This window comes from Triticum aestivum, chromosome 7B (genome assembly GCF_018294505.1).
Source record: "Triticum aestivum cultivar Chinese Spring chromosome 7B, IWGSC CS RefSeq v2.1, whole genome shotgun sequence".
Lineage (NCBI taxonomy): Eukaryota > Viridiplantae > Streptophyta > Magnoliopsida > Poales > Poaceae > Triticum > Triticum aestivum.
The window spans coordinates 608,364,526-608,383,805 of record NC_057813.1 but is presented as its reverse complement, the minus strand read 5'-3'; the positions used below and the strand labels follow the sequence as shown (position 1 = coordinate 608,383,805).

The window sequence follows — 19,280 nt, the reverse complement described above, 5'->3', positions numbered from 1 at the left end:
TTGCCTTGAGAGGCTACTCTGTACTTCTGCCGCCAGGGATGCCGTGTGCTCCTCCGTTCGGAGAGAGCGTTCGGTATTTCCATTTAACGTGATGACTCCGCGAGGTCCTGGCATCTTGAGCTTGAGATATGCGTAGTGCGGCACCGCGTTGAATTTTGTAAATGCGCTTCGTTCGAGCAGGGCGTGATAGCCACCGCGGAATGGGAATATGTCGAAGATTAACTCTTCGCTTCAGAAATTATCCGGGGATCCGAAGACCACTTCGAGTGTAACCGAGCCTGTATAGCTGGCTTCTACATCTGGTATGACGCCTTTGAAGGTTGTCTTTGTGGATTTAATCCTTGAGGGATCGATGCCCATTTTTCGCACTGTATCCTGATAAAGCAGGTTCAGGCTGCTGCCGCCGTCCATTAGGACTCTGGTGAGGTGAAATCCGTCGATAATTGGGTCTAGGACCAATGCAGCGAATCCGCCGTGACGAATGCTAGTGGGGTGGTCCCTTCGATCAAAAGTGATCGGGAAGGAGGACCACGGGTTGAACTTTGGGGCGACTGGCTCCAACGCATAGACGTCCTTGAGAGCATGCTTCCGCTCCCTTTTGGGGATGTGCGTTGCGTATATCATGTTCACCGTCCGAACTTGCGGGGGGAATCCCTTCTGTCCTTTGTTGTTCGGCGGCCGGGGCTCGTCCTGGTCATCGCTATGCAGCCCCTTGTCTCCGGTTTCGGCACTTAACTTGCCTACCTGCTTGAACACCCAACAATCCCTGTTGGTGTGGTTGGCTGGCTGTTCGGGGGTGCCGTGTATCTGGCACGAGCGATCGAGTATCCGGTCTAAGCTGGATGGGCCCGGAGACTTTCTTTTGAATGGCTTCTTCCGTTGACCGGGTTTAGAGCCTCTGAATCCGGCATTGACTGCCGTATTTTCAGTATTATCGCTGTTAATGCGGCGCTTATGCTTGTTGCGACGTGACCTGCCGTTATTATCCTTGGTATCCGAATTGCCAGGGCTCTTGGTTATGTTATTGCTATGAGCTAGCCAGCTGTCTTCTCCCGTACAAAAGAGGATCATGAGTATCGTGAGGGCTGCCATAGATTTCAGCTTTTCCTGTCCTAGGTGCCGGGCAAGCCATTCGTCTCGGATGTTGTGCCTGAAGGCTGCGAGGGCCTTGGTGTCCGGACAGTCAACTATTTGATTCTTCTTGGTTAGGAACCGTGTCCAGAATTGCCTGGCCGATTCCTCTGGCTGCTGGATTATGTGGCTTAGGTCATCGGCGTCTGGTGGTCGCACATAAGTGCCCTGGAAGTTGTCAAGGAATGCGGATTCTAGGTCCTCCCAACAACTAATTGACTCTGCTGGCAGGCTGTTAAGCCAATGTCGAGCTGGTCCTTTAAGCTTGAGAGGGAGGTATTTGATGGCGTGTAGATCATCACCACGGGCCATGTGGATATGAAGGAGATAATCCTCGATCCATACCGCAGGATCTGTTGTGCCATCGTATGATTCGATGTTTACGGGTTTAAAGCCCTCGGGGATTTGATGATCCATTACTTCTTCTGTGAAGCATAGTGGATGTGCGGCGCCCCTGTACTGGGCTATATCACGACGCAGCGTCACGTGAAGCGGGGCGCCCATGCGATCCGTAGATCGATCTTGTTTGCCTTGCCTTATTCTCCAATATGTCTCACAGGTCTGTTGCGTCTCCCCGTACCCTGGTATGTTTTGAGCGGTGCCGGGGTGCGGCTTGGGTCGAGGGCCTGAAGGCCTCTCTATCGCGGCCACGGGGTGGCCGATCGGGTGCATCATACGCTGGTGATGTAGGTTTAGTTGCTTCCTCCTCAAGTTGGGGTAGCAGCCTGCGCGTTGGGTAGCTCTTGGAGGGGCGTTTGAGTTTATACTCTTCGGCCGCAAGGACTTCGGTCCATCTGTCGGCTAGCAAGTCTTGGTCAGCTCTAAGCTGTTGCTGTTTTTTCTTGAGGCTGCTTGCCGTGGCCATAAGCCTGCATTTGAAACGCTCTTGTTCGACGGGATCCTCTGGCACAACGAATTCGTCGTCATCGAGGCTTGCCTCGTCTTCGGAGGGAGGCATATAGTTGTCGTCCTCAACCTCTCTGTCGGCCGCTCTCTCATGAGGGCTGGCTCCTTCGTCCTCCTGCACTGAATCCTGCTAGAGGGGGTTGTCTTCGGCACTGTCTGGCGTGTTGTTATCTCCGGTGCCGGAATCGCCGTTTTTGCTTTGGCGGGACTTAGAGCGGCGCCACCGACGTCGGCGCTTGGGTTGCTTCTTGGAGGGGTTATCCTCCATTTTTCCCTCGCCATCCCTGCTTTGGGGGTGTCCACCATGTATATGTCATATGACGAGGTGGCTTTCCAGTTCCCTATAGGTGTTGGTTCTTGGTCGTCTCCTTCATCGGCGTCCATACCGTCGATGTCTTCAGAGTCGAAGTCGAGCATGTCGGTTAAATCATCGACAGTGGCTATGAAGTGGGTGGTGGGTGGGCCTCGAATTTCTTCGTCATCTGTATCCCAACCCTGCTGACCGTAGTTCGGCCAGGGCTCTCCTGACAAAGAGAGAGACTTTAGTGAATTCAGGATATCGCCAAAGGGCGAGTGCTGAAAGATGCCCGTGGCGGTGAACTCCATGATCGGAGCCCAATCGGGTTCGACCGGAAGAGGTGCGGGATATACGGAGTCTGGAACGGAGTCCGACACCTTAGAGTCATGGGCTCTGCAAAGGACTAGGCTGGTATTCGGCTCTATCGCCATAGAGATTGCCGCTCCCGGGGTGGCGTCCAACCGTCCATCCCCGACTAGTGCAGTAGGCTCCGAGCTAATGGTCGGAGTGGACATCTGAGCGACCCTCTGGGCGTTGTCCGGTGGCAGAGCTAAATCATGCCCATCGTGACAGTGCGGCGTGCTCGGCCATGGCTCAAATCCGTCGAAGATCATGTCCCCGCGGATGTCGGCCGTGTAATTTAAGCTTCCAAACCTGACCTGATGGCCAGGGGCTCGATCTGCTCCAGATGGCCAAACGAGTTGGCCCGCAGTGCTAAGTCGCCGAATATGAAGATCTGTCCGGGGAGAAAGGTCTCACCCTAGACCGCATCGTGATTGATGATCGAAGAAGCCATCGGGCCTAAAGGCGACGACACAGAGGAACTCTCAATGAAAGCACCAATGTCGGTGTCAAAACTGGCGGATCTCGGGTAGGGGGTCCCGAACTATGCGTCTAGGCGGATGGTAACAGGAGACAAGGGACACGATGTTTTTACCCAGGTTCGGGCCCTCTCGATGGAGGTAAAACCCTACTCCTGCTTGATTAATATTGATGATATGGGTAGTACAAGAGTAGATCTACCACGAGATCAGAGAGGCTAAACCCTAGAAGCTAGCCTATTGTATGATTGTTATTCGTCCTATGGACTAAAACTCTCCGGTTTATATAGACACCGGAGAGGGCTAGGGTTACACAGAGTCGGTTACAATGGGAGGAGATCTTCATATCGTATCGCCAAGCTTGCCTTCCACGCCAAGGAAAGTCCCATCCGGACACGGGACGGAGTCTTCAATCTTGTATCTTCATAGTCTGGGAGTCCGGCCAAAGGTCATAGTCCGGCCATCCGGTCACCCCCTAATCCAGGACTCCCTCAATAGGAAAAATGATAATGTTGTTAGAGTTATGACTAGAGGTGGTAGGATGACTCAGGAACCTTTGTATCCTGAGGGCCACCCTAAGAGAATTGAACAAGATTCTCAGAGAACTAATGATGATGCACCTAGTCCTTCTAAAAAGAAGAAGAAGAAAAATGATAGGACTTTGCATGCTTCTAGTGAACCTGTTGTAGACACACCTGAGAATCCTAATGATATTTCTATCTCTAATGCTGAAACACAATCTGGTGATGAACATGAACCTAGTGATAATGTTCATAATGATGTTCATGTTGACGCTCAACCTAGCAATAATAATAATGTAGAAATTGAACTTGCTGTTAATATTGATAACCCACAATCAAAGAATCAATGTTATGATAAGAGAGACTTCATTGCTAGGAAACACGGTAAAGAAACAGAACCATGGGTTCAGAAACCCATGCATTTTCCTCCTAAACCATCCAAGAAAAAGGATGATGAGGATTTTGAGCGCTTTGCTGAAATGATTAGACCTATCTTTTTGCGTATGCGTTTGACTGATATGCTTAAGACGAATCCTTATGCTAAGTACATGAAAGATATTGTGACTAACAAAGGAAAGATACCGGAAGCTGAAATTTCCACCATGCTTGCTAATTATACGTTTAAGGGTGGAATACCTAAGAAACTAGGAGATCCAGGAGTACCAACTATACCATGCTCCATTAAAAGAAACTATGTTAAAACTGTTTTATGTGATCTTGGAGCCGGTATTAGTGTTATGCCTCTCTCTTTATATCGTAGACTTGAATTGAATAAATTGACACCTACTGAAATATCTTTGCAAATGGCCGATAAATCAATTGCTATACCTGTCGGTATTTGTGAGGATGTGCCTGTTGTGGTTGCTAACGTTACTATTTTAACAGACTTTGTTATTCTTGATATTCCCGAGGATGATAGTATGTCGATTATCCTTGGTAGACCCTTTTTGAATATTGTAGGGGTTGTTATTGATTACAACAAAGGCAATATCACTTTTCATGTTAATGGTAATGAGCATACGGTACACTTTCCGAGGAAACAACCTCAAGTCCATAGTATAAATTCTATTGGAAAGATTCCAACTATTACTATTGGAGGTTCTGAATTTCCTCTCCCTACTGTCAAGAAGAAATATGATATTCTTATCGTTGGGGATGTACATATCCCCGTTGAGGTAACCTAGTGTTATTCAAAAATTATCCGGTTTCATGAAATTCGGAATGAATTTGTTAACAAGACTTGATCAACCTTGTTAGTGGGTTCCTTTTGATGGGCATGAGATGGAAGAAGTTAGAAAGCACAACTCTCTATACCCTCCTTTTACTTTCTGTTATTTAGATTTAATAAAGCAAAAATAGTATTTTCTGTCTGTTTTCTGAATTATCCTTGCAAGAAAAAATACCCCAAAAATAAAAGTTCTCCAAATGCCCTGAAAATGAAATATGATTTTTTTCTAGAATATTTAAGTTATATGGCACTAAGAACACCAGAGGGGGCAAGCACCTGGCCACGAGGGTCGAGGGCGCGCCCCTGACTCGTGGGCCCCTGGTAGCCCCCCTCCAATCATTCCTGCACCCACACACTCCTTCTTCCTCCAAAAAAATCACCAACCAGCTCAAGCACGAGTTCTAGCTCAACTTGCTGCCATTTTCGATCTCCTTGCTCAAAGCTCCATTCACAAAACTGCTTTGGGGGATTGTTCTTCGGTATGTGACTCCTCCAATGGTCCAATTAGTTTTTGTCTAATGCTTTATTCATTGCAAGTTTTTACTGCTAAGGTGACCCTGTTCTTGAGCTTGCATGTCAAATTTATTTGGTCCCAAGTAGTTCTAATGCATGATGTAGTCTCTAGGCACTTGTAGGAGTAGTTGCTATCAGTTTTATTGAGTTTGTTACATTTTTATTTTGAGTCACTAAAAATTCCAGAAATTTTTCAGAAAAATGCATAGGAAAATATAGCAAGGTGGTTCTTCAAGGAAGCAAGGACCAAGGCTCGCGATACGTGAGCCAGACGATGAACCACCGAGGGAAGCTCAAGTGCGTCCTTATGAATGGCCTTCAGAAGATTTCATAGTCCGAGCAGGAATTAAGGAGGAATTTGACGCATGTGTGCATAGTACCGACCTCGAGGGCTTCATGCTAGATGAGTGCCCTCGGTATTACCACTTAACTGACTCTTTTGTGAGAAGGTTCAAATTTACATCTTCATGCAATTCTCACACTGTCCTATTTGATCTTTATAATAAATCTTATACCATGGACTTAGAAGATTTTAATACTGCTTGTAAACTCCTGCAATGGGGTAGTGCTAGTGACCCTCGCAAATCTGAATTTAAAGATTTTCTTGCTAGTATCACTATGGGGGAATCCAGAGAAATAATACAAGCTACCATAGGGAGCATCCATTTTCCTGCTATACATTATTTCGCTCTCTTTATAGGTAGATGCATAAATGGCAAGGACGAGGCATGTCACATGTGTGTTCTGGATCTTAGTGTTCTTAAGAGTGTTGTGGTAGGAGAAAGATAATATAACTTGGGGGGCCATCGTTGCGCGAAGGCTGCATCTTAATGGTACATGTGGACACTTGTTTGGTGGGATTTATGCAACTCGTGTAGCTAATTATCTTGGGATACCCATACATGAAAATGATAGAGAGTTGCTTCCTGCTTATTTAGATTATAATGCCATGGTTAGCCATCAGTTTCTTGAGAGGAATGAACAGTTCCTCCAGTATCGACTAATCTTTGACAGACAACGTATTGTCCATATTGATCTTCCTTCTCCTACTTTCTTTGACTTTCAGGCAAAAGGGAGACACTTTATAACCAGGGAGGCGGCGAATGAATATGAGAGGAGGACGGAGGCAGCCCACCTCCAAGCTGCAGCTCATGAGGCAATAGAGGCTGCATCTCGATACAACCCCAGCTACAACTTTAATCCATGGGCATAGACCAACTTAGGCCAAAAGCCTAAGCTTGGGGGAGTATGTATTTCTCACCGACATTACATTCATGTTCACACACTCATTCTAGTTATAGGTGCTCATACTTTTTCATTGTACTATCCATGCTAGTTTATTTTCTTTTCTTGCTTTCTTCTTGTGTGTTTGAATAACCTTAAGAAAAACCAAAAAAATAGTTATAGCTTTTAGCTAGTTTACTTTCCATGCCTGTAGTAGTAATTAAAAGAACTCAAAAAGATTTCTCGTTCTTCTTTCGCTTGTTAGGAGCTTTCCCGTGTAAATAGTTTTATTTCTTTTCTTTTCTTTGGGGGTCGAGAGGAGAAGACCATGATGAAATTGTTGAGTGGCTCTTTTATGCATTATTGATTGATTTAACCAAGAGCCCATATTGCCTTGTCTTCTCCCTTGTATTGAATGCTTGCAGATTCCATCTTAATCCAATGCAGTCACTATTATTATAATCCACATCGTTCGGTCATGCAAGTGAAAGGCAATAATGATGATATATGATGGACTAATTGAGATAAGAGGAGCTGGTATGAACTCAACCTATCTTGTTTTTGTAAATATGATTAGTTCATCATTCCCGATTCAACTTATTATGAATAAACATGTTTGCAATGACAATTAGAGAGTATAGTTGCTTATGCCATGCTTAATTAGCTAGGAGTCTATAATGGTTTAACTTGCGTGCCAACATGCTACTAAAATAGTTGTGATGTGGTATGATAGGGTGGTATCCTCCTCTGAATGATTCGAGTCGCTCGACTTGGCACATGTTCACGCATGTAGTTGAAACAAAATCAACATAGCCTCCATGATATTTAGGTTCATGGTGGATTATATCCTACTCATGCTTGCACTCAGTGTTGATTAATTTTAATGCATGTTCATGACTGTTGTCGCTCTCTAGTTGCTCGCTCCCCAGTCTTTTTCTAGCCTTCACTTGTACTAAGCGGGCATACTGCTTGTGCATCCCAAATCCATAAACCCCAAAGTTATTCCACATGAGTCCACCATACCTTCCTATATACGGTATCTACCCACCGTTCCAAGTAAATTTCTATGTGCCAAACTCCAAACCTTCAAATGAAATTATGTTTTGTATGCTCGAACAGCTCATGTATCAACTAGGGATGTTTGTATCTTCCATGCTAGGCGGGTTATTCTCAAGAAGAGTGGACTCCGCTCCTCACTCACGAGAAAATGGTTGGTCACCTAGATGCCCAGTCCCTTGCTCAAATCAAATCAAAATAATTGCAAACAAACTCCCCCAGGATTGTTGTTAGTTGGAGGCACCCGTTGTTTCGGGCAAGCCATGGATTGATGCTTGTTGGTGGAGGGGGAGTATAAACTTTACCATTCTGTTTGGGAACCACCTATAATTTGTGTAGAATGGAAGATATCGAGATCTCTTGGTTGTTATGTTGACAATGAAAGTATACCGCCCAAAATATTATTTATCTCTATTTCAAAATCGAGCTCTGGCACCTTTACATATCCCTACTTCCCTCTACGAAGGGCCTATCTATTTACTTTTATGTTGAGTCATCATCATCTTAGTAAAAAGCACCAGTTGGGGAGCATCGTTGTCATTTGCATGCATTACTGTTAATTTATATTGAGTATGACTGGATCTCTTTTACCATGAAGTACAATGTTTAGTCAGTCCTTGATCTTTAAAGGTGCTCTGCATTTATGTTTTGCGGTCTTAGAAAGGGCTAGCGATACCATCTTGTTATATCATATTATGATTATTTTGAGAAAGTGTTGTCATCCGAGTTTTATTATTATTGGTCGCTAGTTGATTATGCCATTGATATGAGTAAATATGAGACCTAAGTGTTATTGTGAATATGGTTAGTTCACAATATTTGCTGAAAACTTGAATGTTGGCTTTACATATTTACAACAACAAGAGCAAATAGAGTTTGTAAAAGTTTTTCTTTATCACTTTCAGTTTATCAACTGAATTGCTTGAGGGCAAGCAAAGGTTTAAGCTTGGGGGAGTTGATACATCTTTGTCGTATCTACTTTTCCAAACACTTTTGTCCTTGTTTAGGACTCTAACTTGCATGATTTGAATGGAACTAACCCGGACTGACGCTGTTTTCAGCAGAACTGCCATGGTGTTATTATTGTGTAGAAATAAAAGTTCTCGGAATGACCTGAAACTCCACAGAACTTATTTTTGGAATTAATAAAAAATACTGGCGAAAAAATCAAGGCCAGGGGGCCCACACAGTGTCCACGAGGGTGGGCGGCGCGCCCCTGCCTCGTGGGCCCCCTGGAACTCCACCGACCTCAACTCCAACTCCATATATTCACGTTCGGGGATAAAAATACCAGAGAGAAGGGTTCATTGTGTTTTACGATACGGAGCCGCCGTCAAGCCCTAAACTCTCTCGGGAGGGCTGATCTGGAGTCCGTTCGGGGCTCTGGAGAGGGGAATCCGTCGCCGTCGTCATCATCAACCATCCTCCATCTCCAATTTCATGATGCTCACCGTCGTGCGTGAGTAATTCCATTGTAGGCTTGCTGGACGGTGATGGGTTGGATAAAATTTACCATGTAATCAAGTTAGTTTTGTTAGGGTTTGATCCCTAGTATCCATTATGTTCTGAGATTGATGTTGCTATGACTTTGCTATGCTTAATGCTTGTCACTAGGGCCCGAGTGTCATGATTTCAGATCTGAACCTATTATGTTTTCATGAATATATGTGAGTTCTTGATCCTATCTTGCAAGTCTATAGTCACCTATTATGTGTTATGATCCGTTAACCCTGAAGTGACAATAATCGGGATATTTACCGGTGATGACCGTAGTTTGAGGAGTTCATATATTCACTAAGTGTTAATGCTTTGGTCTAGTACTCTATTCAAAGAAGGCCTTAATATCCCTTAGTTTCCATAAGTACCCCGCTGCCACGGGAGGGTAGGTCAAAAGATGTCATGCAAGTTCTTTTCCATAAGCACATATGACTATATTCGGAATACATGCCTACATTACATGGAGCTAGTTCTGTGTCACCCTATGTTATAACTATTGCATGAGGAATGGCATCCGACATAATTATCCATCACTGATCCAATTCCTACGAGCTTTTCACATATTGCTCTTTGCTTAGTTACTTTACCGTGGCCACTGTTACAATTACTACAAAACTACTACTGTTACTTTTGCTACTGTTACCGTTACTTTCATATTACTTTGCCACTAAATACTTTGCTACAGATATTAAGTTATCCAGGTGTGGTTGAATTGACAACTCAACTGCTAATACTTGAGAATATTCTTTGGCTCCCCTTGTGTCGAATCAATAAATTTGGGTTGAATACTCTATCCTTGAAAACTCTTGTGATCCCCTATACTTGTGGGTTATCACCCCATCATGCATGACCTCCCGCAAATATGAATGGAACGGAAAACGACGGTGAAAGGCAACAACATCTAACATGTGCACATAAGAACAACCGACGGCAAACATCCTGCCAGCAAAACGAAGAACCCAAAATAAGCAAACTCCACACACAAAAAACACCAACCAGCAAAATGTTAGATCCCATAAGAATGCAGGCAACAGACCCTTGCAGTATAACATGTACATGGACTCCAAACATACCCCACATATGCAGCGCATGTGGACCAAAACACAAATATATATAGGCCTAAGACACAGGCTTCAGATCCGGAAACATGTAGAAACCGTACTATCTACGGCCCCAAATAGCACATCCTATATACACTAATAAATACGAGGAGTCCAAGCGAGAAGGAAGAGTCACCTGCAACTGAACGAGGTAGATCGCCTCGAGCAGCACAAGTAGACCAGAATCAGAACGGATGAACCAGCAAGCCCTAGATAGATCCCTGAAGAACAACAAAACCTTTGATGAGCACGCACACACCACAAAGGGAAAGACAAACAAGGGAGCAAGCAAGTCACCTCAGCCATCTCAGAAGCTCAACCGCTCTGCTTCTTTTCTGGTCGACCCGCAGGGCAGCCCAGACGCCATGACACCGTCCAAACCCTAGACAGATCCCTATAGATAGAACAAACCTTTATGAGCACACAGACATCACAAAGGGGAAGACAAACAAGGGAGCAGACAAAATCACCTGGCGAGCCACCTCGGAAGCCCAAATGATAAGCTCCATCTCCGATCGACCGGCAAGGCAACCCCGATGGGACGGCACCGTCTGAACTGCAAATCAAGCAGAGAAACAAGAAAGAGAGTAAGAAACAAGCAAATCACAAGAGATCCGCGAGAGGTAGAGGAGAACCACCCGAACAACGGTGTTGAATCGAGGAGGGCGAGTGTCGGCGGTGGCGGCGGCGAAAGGAGACGAGAGACAGAGAAGGGAATGAGGGGGAGAATGAGAAGGGAGCCAGCCGCCTCCCACCACATAGCCGAGCCGCGCCAACCACCGCCCACCATGCAAGTGGCCTGGACGCGGAAAGTCGAAAAAGCCCTCGGCAAGGGGCAATATTTCCGTGCGGTGGCACGGGATATTTACCTCCGGGCGCGCGCGGTACTGGGTATATAGGCGCACCCGCACACCCGCTCGCTGATGGTCGAGGCCCACCATCCGGAACCCCACAGGCCAGCGAGATCCGTCCAGGCAGACGGAGTAATCGACGGGCGGGTTTCTGGATGGTATGGATGCTACAGGGGGGATTCGATCAGACGGACGAGGTCTTCCGGCGGCTCGATCCGACGGCCGGAATCACATCAAGCAAACGAATCGGACGGCCAGGAAGCCCAAATCGCTGAGGCGCCAGGGGTTTCCATCGCTGTCTTGTTTCTGGATAGGCACCAAGCTCTAGGTGCTAGTCATCACTGAAATATGCGTAGATGTGCCATCTATGTAAACTACTCAATGCATGCATGTTACTACGCCATTCTAGAGGGTTGACATCTGCGCAATGCATGCATGTTACTCCTATGGCTATTCATAGTGGGCACTAACTTAGTCTCGTGTCATGCATTTTTTTTCATGGTAATATTGTCCCATTTATATCATAAGGATCGAAGTATAAACCATGTACGTACCGATCTGGTAAAACTGAAAAGGCAGTTTAACGCTAGCCTTTACACACAAGAATACCAGCCAAGAAGTAAAAATACAAACAAGAAGACCGAAGAATCATTTGAGATTGACATGAAAACTCGTCACATCCAAGATGGCTCACCAATAAAGGCAAAGCCATTGCCGTTGAATGAATCAGATCAGAGCAACACCTCGGACACTCCAGATTTGGCACCCCTGCACGACTAAGACGTCGGAGGAGGAAACTATACGAGCCTTCCACGAACCACGAACCCAGCACACGATCCATGCCGCCGATGCAGACCACAATCTGCATCCACTCCTGGACTACCTCCCAAGCTCCGCGTCGGCGCTGGAGCAAACGCCGTCGCAACGGCGGAGCCCGAGGACACAGTTCCACCACAAGGATGCCGCTGTCGCACCATCATTTCTTGAATAGACTGGTTTCCAAATCCAGCCCCCATGCGGATTGCCTCGTCAGGAAGGATCTGGAGATTTTTCATTCGGTGCTGCCATCGTCATTGTCGTAGCCAAGACGATGAATAGCCCAAAACCTAAGCTACTTAATGCCTAAAACGATCCATGCATGTGGTTCCGGTGACCCCCACACCATTCTTCCCATATGTATGTTCCGTCACTTTTAGGGGTCAGTTTTGGAGATCCCCTCGGTTCAATATTATGGACAAGTGTCATGCATATGATACTACTTTGTGTTACTACCTTCGTAGTGCAAAGTATCATAGATGGTTGCATTTATTAGGTTATAGACTCATTTTTCTTGGGTTGCGTTATGTTATGATAACATATTGTTAACATTTGCCACATGAGTAAACTTATATTAGGATGTGTTATGTTACTGCTTCCTCCTTTTCGTTTTACATGGTTTATCTCAATTTTTTTCGTTTTTCCGAGTTAAAGGGCTCATCTCCATCTCCTATTGACATTCCAAGGCGCATCGAATATTTGCATACCATAATTAAAAAGGAACTCATCAATGCATGTAATGTTCCTACTCATCTAGCAAATATTCATGCATGCACTGCAATTAATTCAAATTAATGCATCATTTAATTTGAGTAGCTTTGTAAAGTACGATATACATTCCTTCACTCACCATCTGTCTTGGGTGATGAGATTTTTTATTTAAGCCTTGTAAACTGGAGGGAGTAGATAAGTTACTCCCACTATGACTAGCCTACTACGCATCTTGACCGAGCACAGCTCTTCCTTTGGACTCCTACTAATGCAGGGCAAAATGTCGTTTCAGTTCTTCCAACTAATTATGTTGTTCTGCTCAACCAAACTTTGTGTAGCAATGTTTATCAAAACAAGGTTGTAATTAAGGAGATTGGCCGACACACTCGAGTAATCTAGTTTTCTTTTCACTGAGATCTAACCAAAATAGGAAGTCAACGTCTCTTGAAGTTGAAGGCAACATGTGACTTGAACACCACAGATCTTGACTTGCAACTTGATACAATATAGATATACCTATGCTATAGTTTAGTACGTACTCCCTCCAGTTCACTTCCTAACTAATAAAATATGAGTACTAACACACACACACACACACACACACACACACACACACACACACACACACACACACACCACACTCATTATATTATTGGATTTATATTGGATTTGAAAGATTTTTCCGATAGTATACTTTTTAGGCTGGTCATAGTGGGGAGTAACTTAGACTAGTAACATGCATATGTTACTAGTCTATGTTACTACCTCTATAGTGCATAGTATCATAGATTAGTATCATAGGTAGTCTCACTTATCGCCATGCATGACACATAGTATCATCACATTTATTATATTACGTTATCTACCTATGTTACTATAACCATCTCTCTCTTCTTTAATTGCCTGCCACATAAGCATGTTTACGAGTCCCAAGTGCATGATACTACTTATGTTACCCCCACTATGGCCAGCCTTAGGGAACATAACTCATATATTCCTGGTTAAATCAATGTTCAAAATTTGGCTCAAAATACGAGGGAGTCTGGTAAAGGATGCTCCTTACACGCTTCCGGGGTGAATCACATATTCAAAAGAATCTTTTAAAAACACAAAAAGTCTAAGTAAGTTTACACATGCAAATGTTTATGTTATATGTGTACATCCTCGTAGAAGAAGATTCTTATTGTATTGCACTCCGGTAACAAAAAAGAAGTAATTTCCGTTCCCCAAAATAGCAATGCTTTTCATGAAAAGTTATAACATTTGTGGCTCAAATATTTCTTCTTCATGAAAATTTCCAATGTGTGTGGCTCAAATATATTTACATGACTAATATTGATGAAACATTTTTCACCTAAGAAATTGTAATTTTTCTTTTTCACCCATGAGGACGTAGTCTTGGGTGCATCTTCATTTTAGTTGATGCAATACCACTTTCTTGTGAACACGCCATTAACAAAAAAAGATTACTTGTCATGAGGCTGATTGCTCAGGGCGATGGCATTAGAGAGGGAGCTTCATAGAAATCAGTACACGCAGGAAGGAAAATCCCATTATGTTCAACAAAACCTAGACTTTGTCTCCTGTTGCGTATAAAAGCAATAGCAAATACATGAGTATGAGTAACAATAAAAGAACAACATGCTGCAATGGGGAAGAGGGCAAAAAACACATGGACATAAGTTCAAGTGTCGGAAAAGAACCAACATAGTCCCTCCGTTCTAGAATATAAGGTGCATCAGTTTTCACGCAAGTCAAATGATTGTATGTTTGACTAAGGTTATAGAAGAAAATATCAACATATTGAATACCTAATAGATAAAATATGAAAATATTTTTCATGTTGGATCAGATGACATAGATTTGGTATCGTAAATATTGATTTTTTTTCTAGAAACTTGGTCAAACATGCACATGTTTGACTTTTTTAAAAACAAATACACCTTATATTTTGGAACGGAGGGAATATTTAAGAACAGAATGCATGAAGTGGGTTCGGACAAATTTCAGGCTCCACCAAAGAGGAAATAGTCAAGTGAACAGAAATGAAACTAAAAATGCAACAAATAATGTTAGCATAGTATCATCGTACCTTATTATAATTCCATAAAATGTTCTCTAGCATAAACATTGCGATTGTAGTTCGGCAATGGATCTAGCCATCTGAAGTCAAAGAAGGTACTATCAGAATAAAAAGTAATTCCAACAAAATTAACTCCACAATACAGAGAAAATGATACACCACCTATAGTAATTGAACTCGCTTAAAGCATCAGCATGCAACGTCTTCCTCGCTATGCTGCCATCCCCTTGATTTCTTAAAATGACCTAGTGAAAATGTCCAACATTCGATGGTTAGAACATATGGCAGCAATCCTAATTGCTAGAGTAATATAGAAAAAATACCTCAATAATCACGTTGCTTCTTAAAGTATCTGCCTCGAGTGTTTCCTCACACATATCCATCAACATTGCACCAAACTGTGCATGATGCGAAAAAAATGTTGTTAAAATTTCCATTTTATATGATAAAAACACATTACTATAAATAATAGAAAGGCAATTATCTTAAATGGAAATCACCTTTGGAGCACTACAGATAACTTCTCCAGCATATTCGACCAAAACATCACCAACACAAACCCCAGCTACATCGGCAGGTGATCCCTCGGCCACCTAATTACCAAATTATTAAGTCTGCCTTGTCAAAATATGAATATCACTACCATCACTCTTGAGATTTTAGAATCCACATAAAGAACATAAAAATTAGAATTGCACATATAGTCAAGTATTAGCATTTTGAGCAACCCTGCATTTAGAAAAAAAAAACTAAATAACTAGCTTTGCATGAAAACGTTCAAAATGTATCCCCACCGAGTCCATTTACACCCTTATATTTGGGATGCTTTTGCCACTAAAAATTATGTTTTCCAGAAATTATCATATTCCACTAAAGTTGAGAAATCCAGAGACGATGAGTACCAAAGAGTTTGTGTTCATAATAGTGAAAATGCCTACAAATGCTATCCGCACAAAACAAATATCATCCTAAAAAAATGCTTTGATCCTTCATGAACTAGTATGGTAATAAGTAACAAACGATAAAAAGAAGAGTTTCATACATCTGAAATATACAAACCCTTGCCAATATATGCACATTTCTCCAAAACACGAAGTGGCAACATATCAATAGGCTTGTACATGATTCCAAACCAAGGTCGAATTATTTTTCTACAAATCAAAACAAAGCATCATCATATGCAAGGGTGCTAAAAATAAGATATCTTGTAGTGTTGGTATAGAAATATGTTATACCCATATTTTCTCCAATGTTCCAAGCATCTTACAATAATTCCCGTTGAAAGAAAGGGCGTGTGGTTTTCTCCGTAGAAATTGATACCCACAACATCACCACTGTAATTTACAAGGGGACCACCAACACCCGCCTAGTAAAAAGGAGCAAATAATTATGAATAGGCTGACCAAATGGCATTCCAAGCACAAGAGAATAGCTATAGAAAATCGCACCAAATATCATGCGCAATAAACTGAAACACATTGTTCACAACAAACAACGATAGGATAAGAAAACAATTCAAGTGAAGTTTTCAATTGTACATCTTAACAGATATCCGCATCAAACATTTTCTTGTGGTATGTCTCAAAGAATTAGCACTATAACATATTTAGTTATAATGGTGTAAGTCATGTGTTCTTAGGCATCTGATTAGCTAAAGGTCATGTTTGGGCCCTTTCAAAAGAAGGATGTGCTGCTATTTTATCATCCTCTAGCACATTTTGACTTACTTCCACAACTTTTAGCATGAAAGTGGCACTACAGCATCGATATCAACTAAAGAAGATAGTTTAAGATAGTATAGCTAGCACAGAGGGAAGTACCAACATGAGTTCGGCATTTCGTTTAGTGAATGCAGAGATAAAAGCGCTATAGTTGGGCTTACCATGGTCGTCTGGCAGCTTGATACTAGAAGCTCTGAGCAATCGAATGTACTTGCTTGTTTTCTGATTTTACCTTGTGCGCACATCACTCTACCATGATCATAGAAACGTCCAATCGCTAACACGGCTCCTCTTTTGATAACTTCACTAATCAGAACTGCCTCTGGAAGTTTCTGGTCAGATTTCACTTTAACAACTGCTATGTTATAGTGAAAATCTACCATGGATATGACGCCATCAGAGATATCCCCATTTGGTAAACACACCTTGATCTACAATAAGTTATCCGACAAAAAAATTAGGCAAGAAAAAAATACATATGTACTCCACCTTTTAATACTAAAGGTTGATTCACAAGGAACTACTACAGCATGCGCCCACCTTTACATCTGGGATCAAAATGTTATTCGTGTTAAGAGACCTTATTAGTGTTGCCGAAGTTAAGATTTTGTAGGTATCTGTACAAGCATCGGATGATATCACGAATCCTGAGCAAACTCTTATCCTCTTTTCATCTGAAAAGAAGCAGGTAGGAGTCAACATGATGCAGATCTTGCACTATTTGTAGAGAGTGGTAAAAGAAGGGGGGAAATACCTGAAAATGAAGAGAGACCAACAACAGACCGTGAAGCTAGCACAGCCACCTTCCGAGCTTTACAACTCCGGGAACTGCCGTCATCAATGTCGCAAAAATCGCTCTCCACCGTAAGTTTGGACAGCTCGGCGTCTCTTTGAACTATAACAAAATAGGGTTTCCCCGTTAGATTCCTATAAGGATATAGATAACTTATATGTATGTATGATTTATGTACAACATCTAATGTCCAAGAGAATTGATTTTTTTTGGTCAGAAAAGAGAGCCGAATATTAGTCAGAAGACGTGATTTCAATAGTAAATACTTTGCAACTGCTCGTCCGCCTCATGATTGGCCATGATTTGCTTCAATCTGTCTACCATCTCCTGGGGCAGGGAGTAGGTGGACGACTCCTCGGATAGGGCAGCGCTGGGTGAGGACGGTGGAGACCGCGCCAGTGTAGCAGACGCGGCGCTTTCGTCGGTCATCTCGCCCTCCACGTGAACCTTCTCAGCCAACGCATCTGAACTCATCGCGTTTGAGCTGGACGCTCCGCCGGCACGCGGATCGTCGTCGGTGCTCATCCTCTTCTTCCCCCGCGGATTCATCTCGTGGTCGACGAGGTGGCGCTTCCGTCGGCCCTCCATCTCCCCGTCCTGGGCACGGGGCTGGCGGTCCATGCGCCGGTGCTTTTGGCTTCCCGTCCGGAGGAAAAGGGCGTCGATCGCTTCACGACAAGAGCAGCACGCGTGGGAGGACGATGGGTGACGACGCCACGACGGCGAGTCCGAAGGGGGTTTCTGAAAAAAAGAAAAAAAAAGAGTCTGAAAGGGGTTTAGGAGTCCTCCCAACGCACGCGCAGGACGGCGGGGGAACGGCAAACGCAGCACGCTCTCTTTGGACCGGCCCATATGGGGGCTGGGCGCCCTTGTTCTATTTTCTCGTTATTTTGCTTTCGTTATTCTTTTAACTTTTCTAACTTATGTTCAAATATTTCCCTAAAAAAACTAATGTTCAAATATTCGAAATATGTTCCGAATTTCAAAAAGGACTCAATTTTTTAGAAAAACATTTTTTAACAACAATTATGGATTTAAAAATCAGAAATTGTTACTATATTTCAGAAAATGTTCATGAATTACAAAAGCTCATGGATTTTTTATGAAATTCTCCGAATTGCAAAATATATTCCAAAGTTTATAACATGTCCATAAATTTGATTTTTTAACATATTTTTGAAAAAATCATATATTTTACAAATGTTCCTACTTACTAAAAAATATTTTTAATTTAAAAAATATTCATGAATTTAAATTATCTCACATTTCAAAGCACTGTCCAAACTTTTAAAAACCAATCACGAATTTGAAAAATGATCCAACTTAAAAGTATTACCTAAATTAAAATAGAAAAAATAGAAAAAATAAAATGATAAAAAAAGAACCAGAACCTGCATAACCTGCAAAGAAAAGGCAAAAAAAAGAAGAGAAAGCGGGTGGAGGGAAGGCTCCAACACCGGAGAGGAAAATATGAAAACCAGCAGTTCCACCGGGTGCCCTCATGGGCCGGCCTAAGTCCGGAGCGCAAAACCCCTTTGTTCGTTTTTTCTTTTTCCTTTTTTTCAAATAATTTGGTATTTCCAAAAAATTCTAAATTCTGAAAAAGAAATCCACGAATTCCAAAAAAATAATGATTTGAAAAGTATTCGGGAAATGATAAATGCTCACGGATTCAGAAAATGTTCATGTGATCGAAAAATGTTCATGAATTTCCAGAAAATGTTCAAATATTTAATATTTTCTTGGCAGTTTCATAATTCTCTCCAAATTTTAATAATGTCCACAAAATTCAAAAAGTGTTCGCTGTTCTATTTGTTAAATAAAACTATATTCGTCAAAAAAGGTTCCTGAATTTAAAACATTGTTCCCAAATTTCAAAAAATGCTTGCCCCGGTTCAAAAAAAAAAATCACGCGTTCCAAAAAATGTACACAATTTCAAGTATTCATGACATAAAAATGTTCAGAAATTTGTGAAAAATATTGGTGAATTTAAAAAAGTTCATGATTTG

The 19,280-nt window shown here is 42.6% G+C and overlaps 1 protein-coding gene across 1 annotated transcript; it reads right to left on the bottom strand.

Annotated features, from left to right (window-relative positions):
• Nucleotides 1-13,811: 13,811 nt before the first annotated feature.
• On the bottom strand, nucleotides 13,812-17,988 carry LOC123162374 (probable periplasmic serine endoprotease DegP-like). The gene is made up of 11 exons (XM_044580162.1): nucleotides 17,537-17,988; nucleotides 17,232-17,372; nucleotides 17,018-17,151; nucleotides 16,639-16,908; nucleotides 15,992-16,122; nucleotides 15,799-15,907; nucleotides 15,257-15,349; nucleotides 15,080-15,154; nucleotides 14,919-15,001; nucleotides 14,766-14,836; nucleotides 13,812-14,256 (listed from the first exon to the last, which is right to left on the bottom strand). The coding sequence occupies exons 1-10, from the start codon at nucleotides 17,889-17,891 to the stop codon at nucleotides 14,770-14,772; spliced, it is 1,458 nt and encodes a 485-aa protein (XP_044436097.1). The 5' UTR covers nucleotides 17,892-17,988; the 3' UTR covers nucleotides 13,812-14,256; nucleotides 14,766-14,769.
• Between the last annotated feature and the right edge of the window lie 1,292 nt (nucleotides 17,989-19,280).

Excerpts from the sequence above, each read along its gene's own strand:
- LOC123162374 (XM_044580162.1), bottom strand. The coding sequence starts at position 17,891 with ATGGACCGCCAGCCCCGTGCCCAGGACGGGGAGATGGAGGGCCGACGG. Across the intron at positions 15,908-15,991 it reads GAACATTGGAGAAAATATGG|AAAAATAATTCGACCTTGGT; the intron begins GTATAACATATT and ends TTTGATTTGTAG. Across the intron at positions 14,837-14,918 it reads AGCGAGTTCAATTACTATAG|ATGGCTAGATCCATTGCCGA; the intron begins GTGGTGTATCAT and ends CTTTGACTTCAG.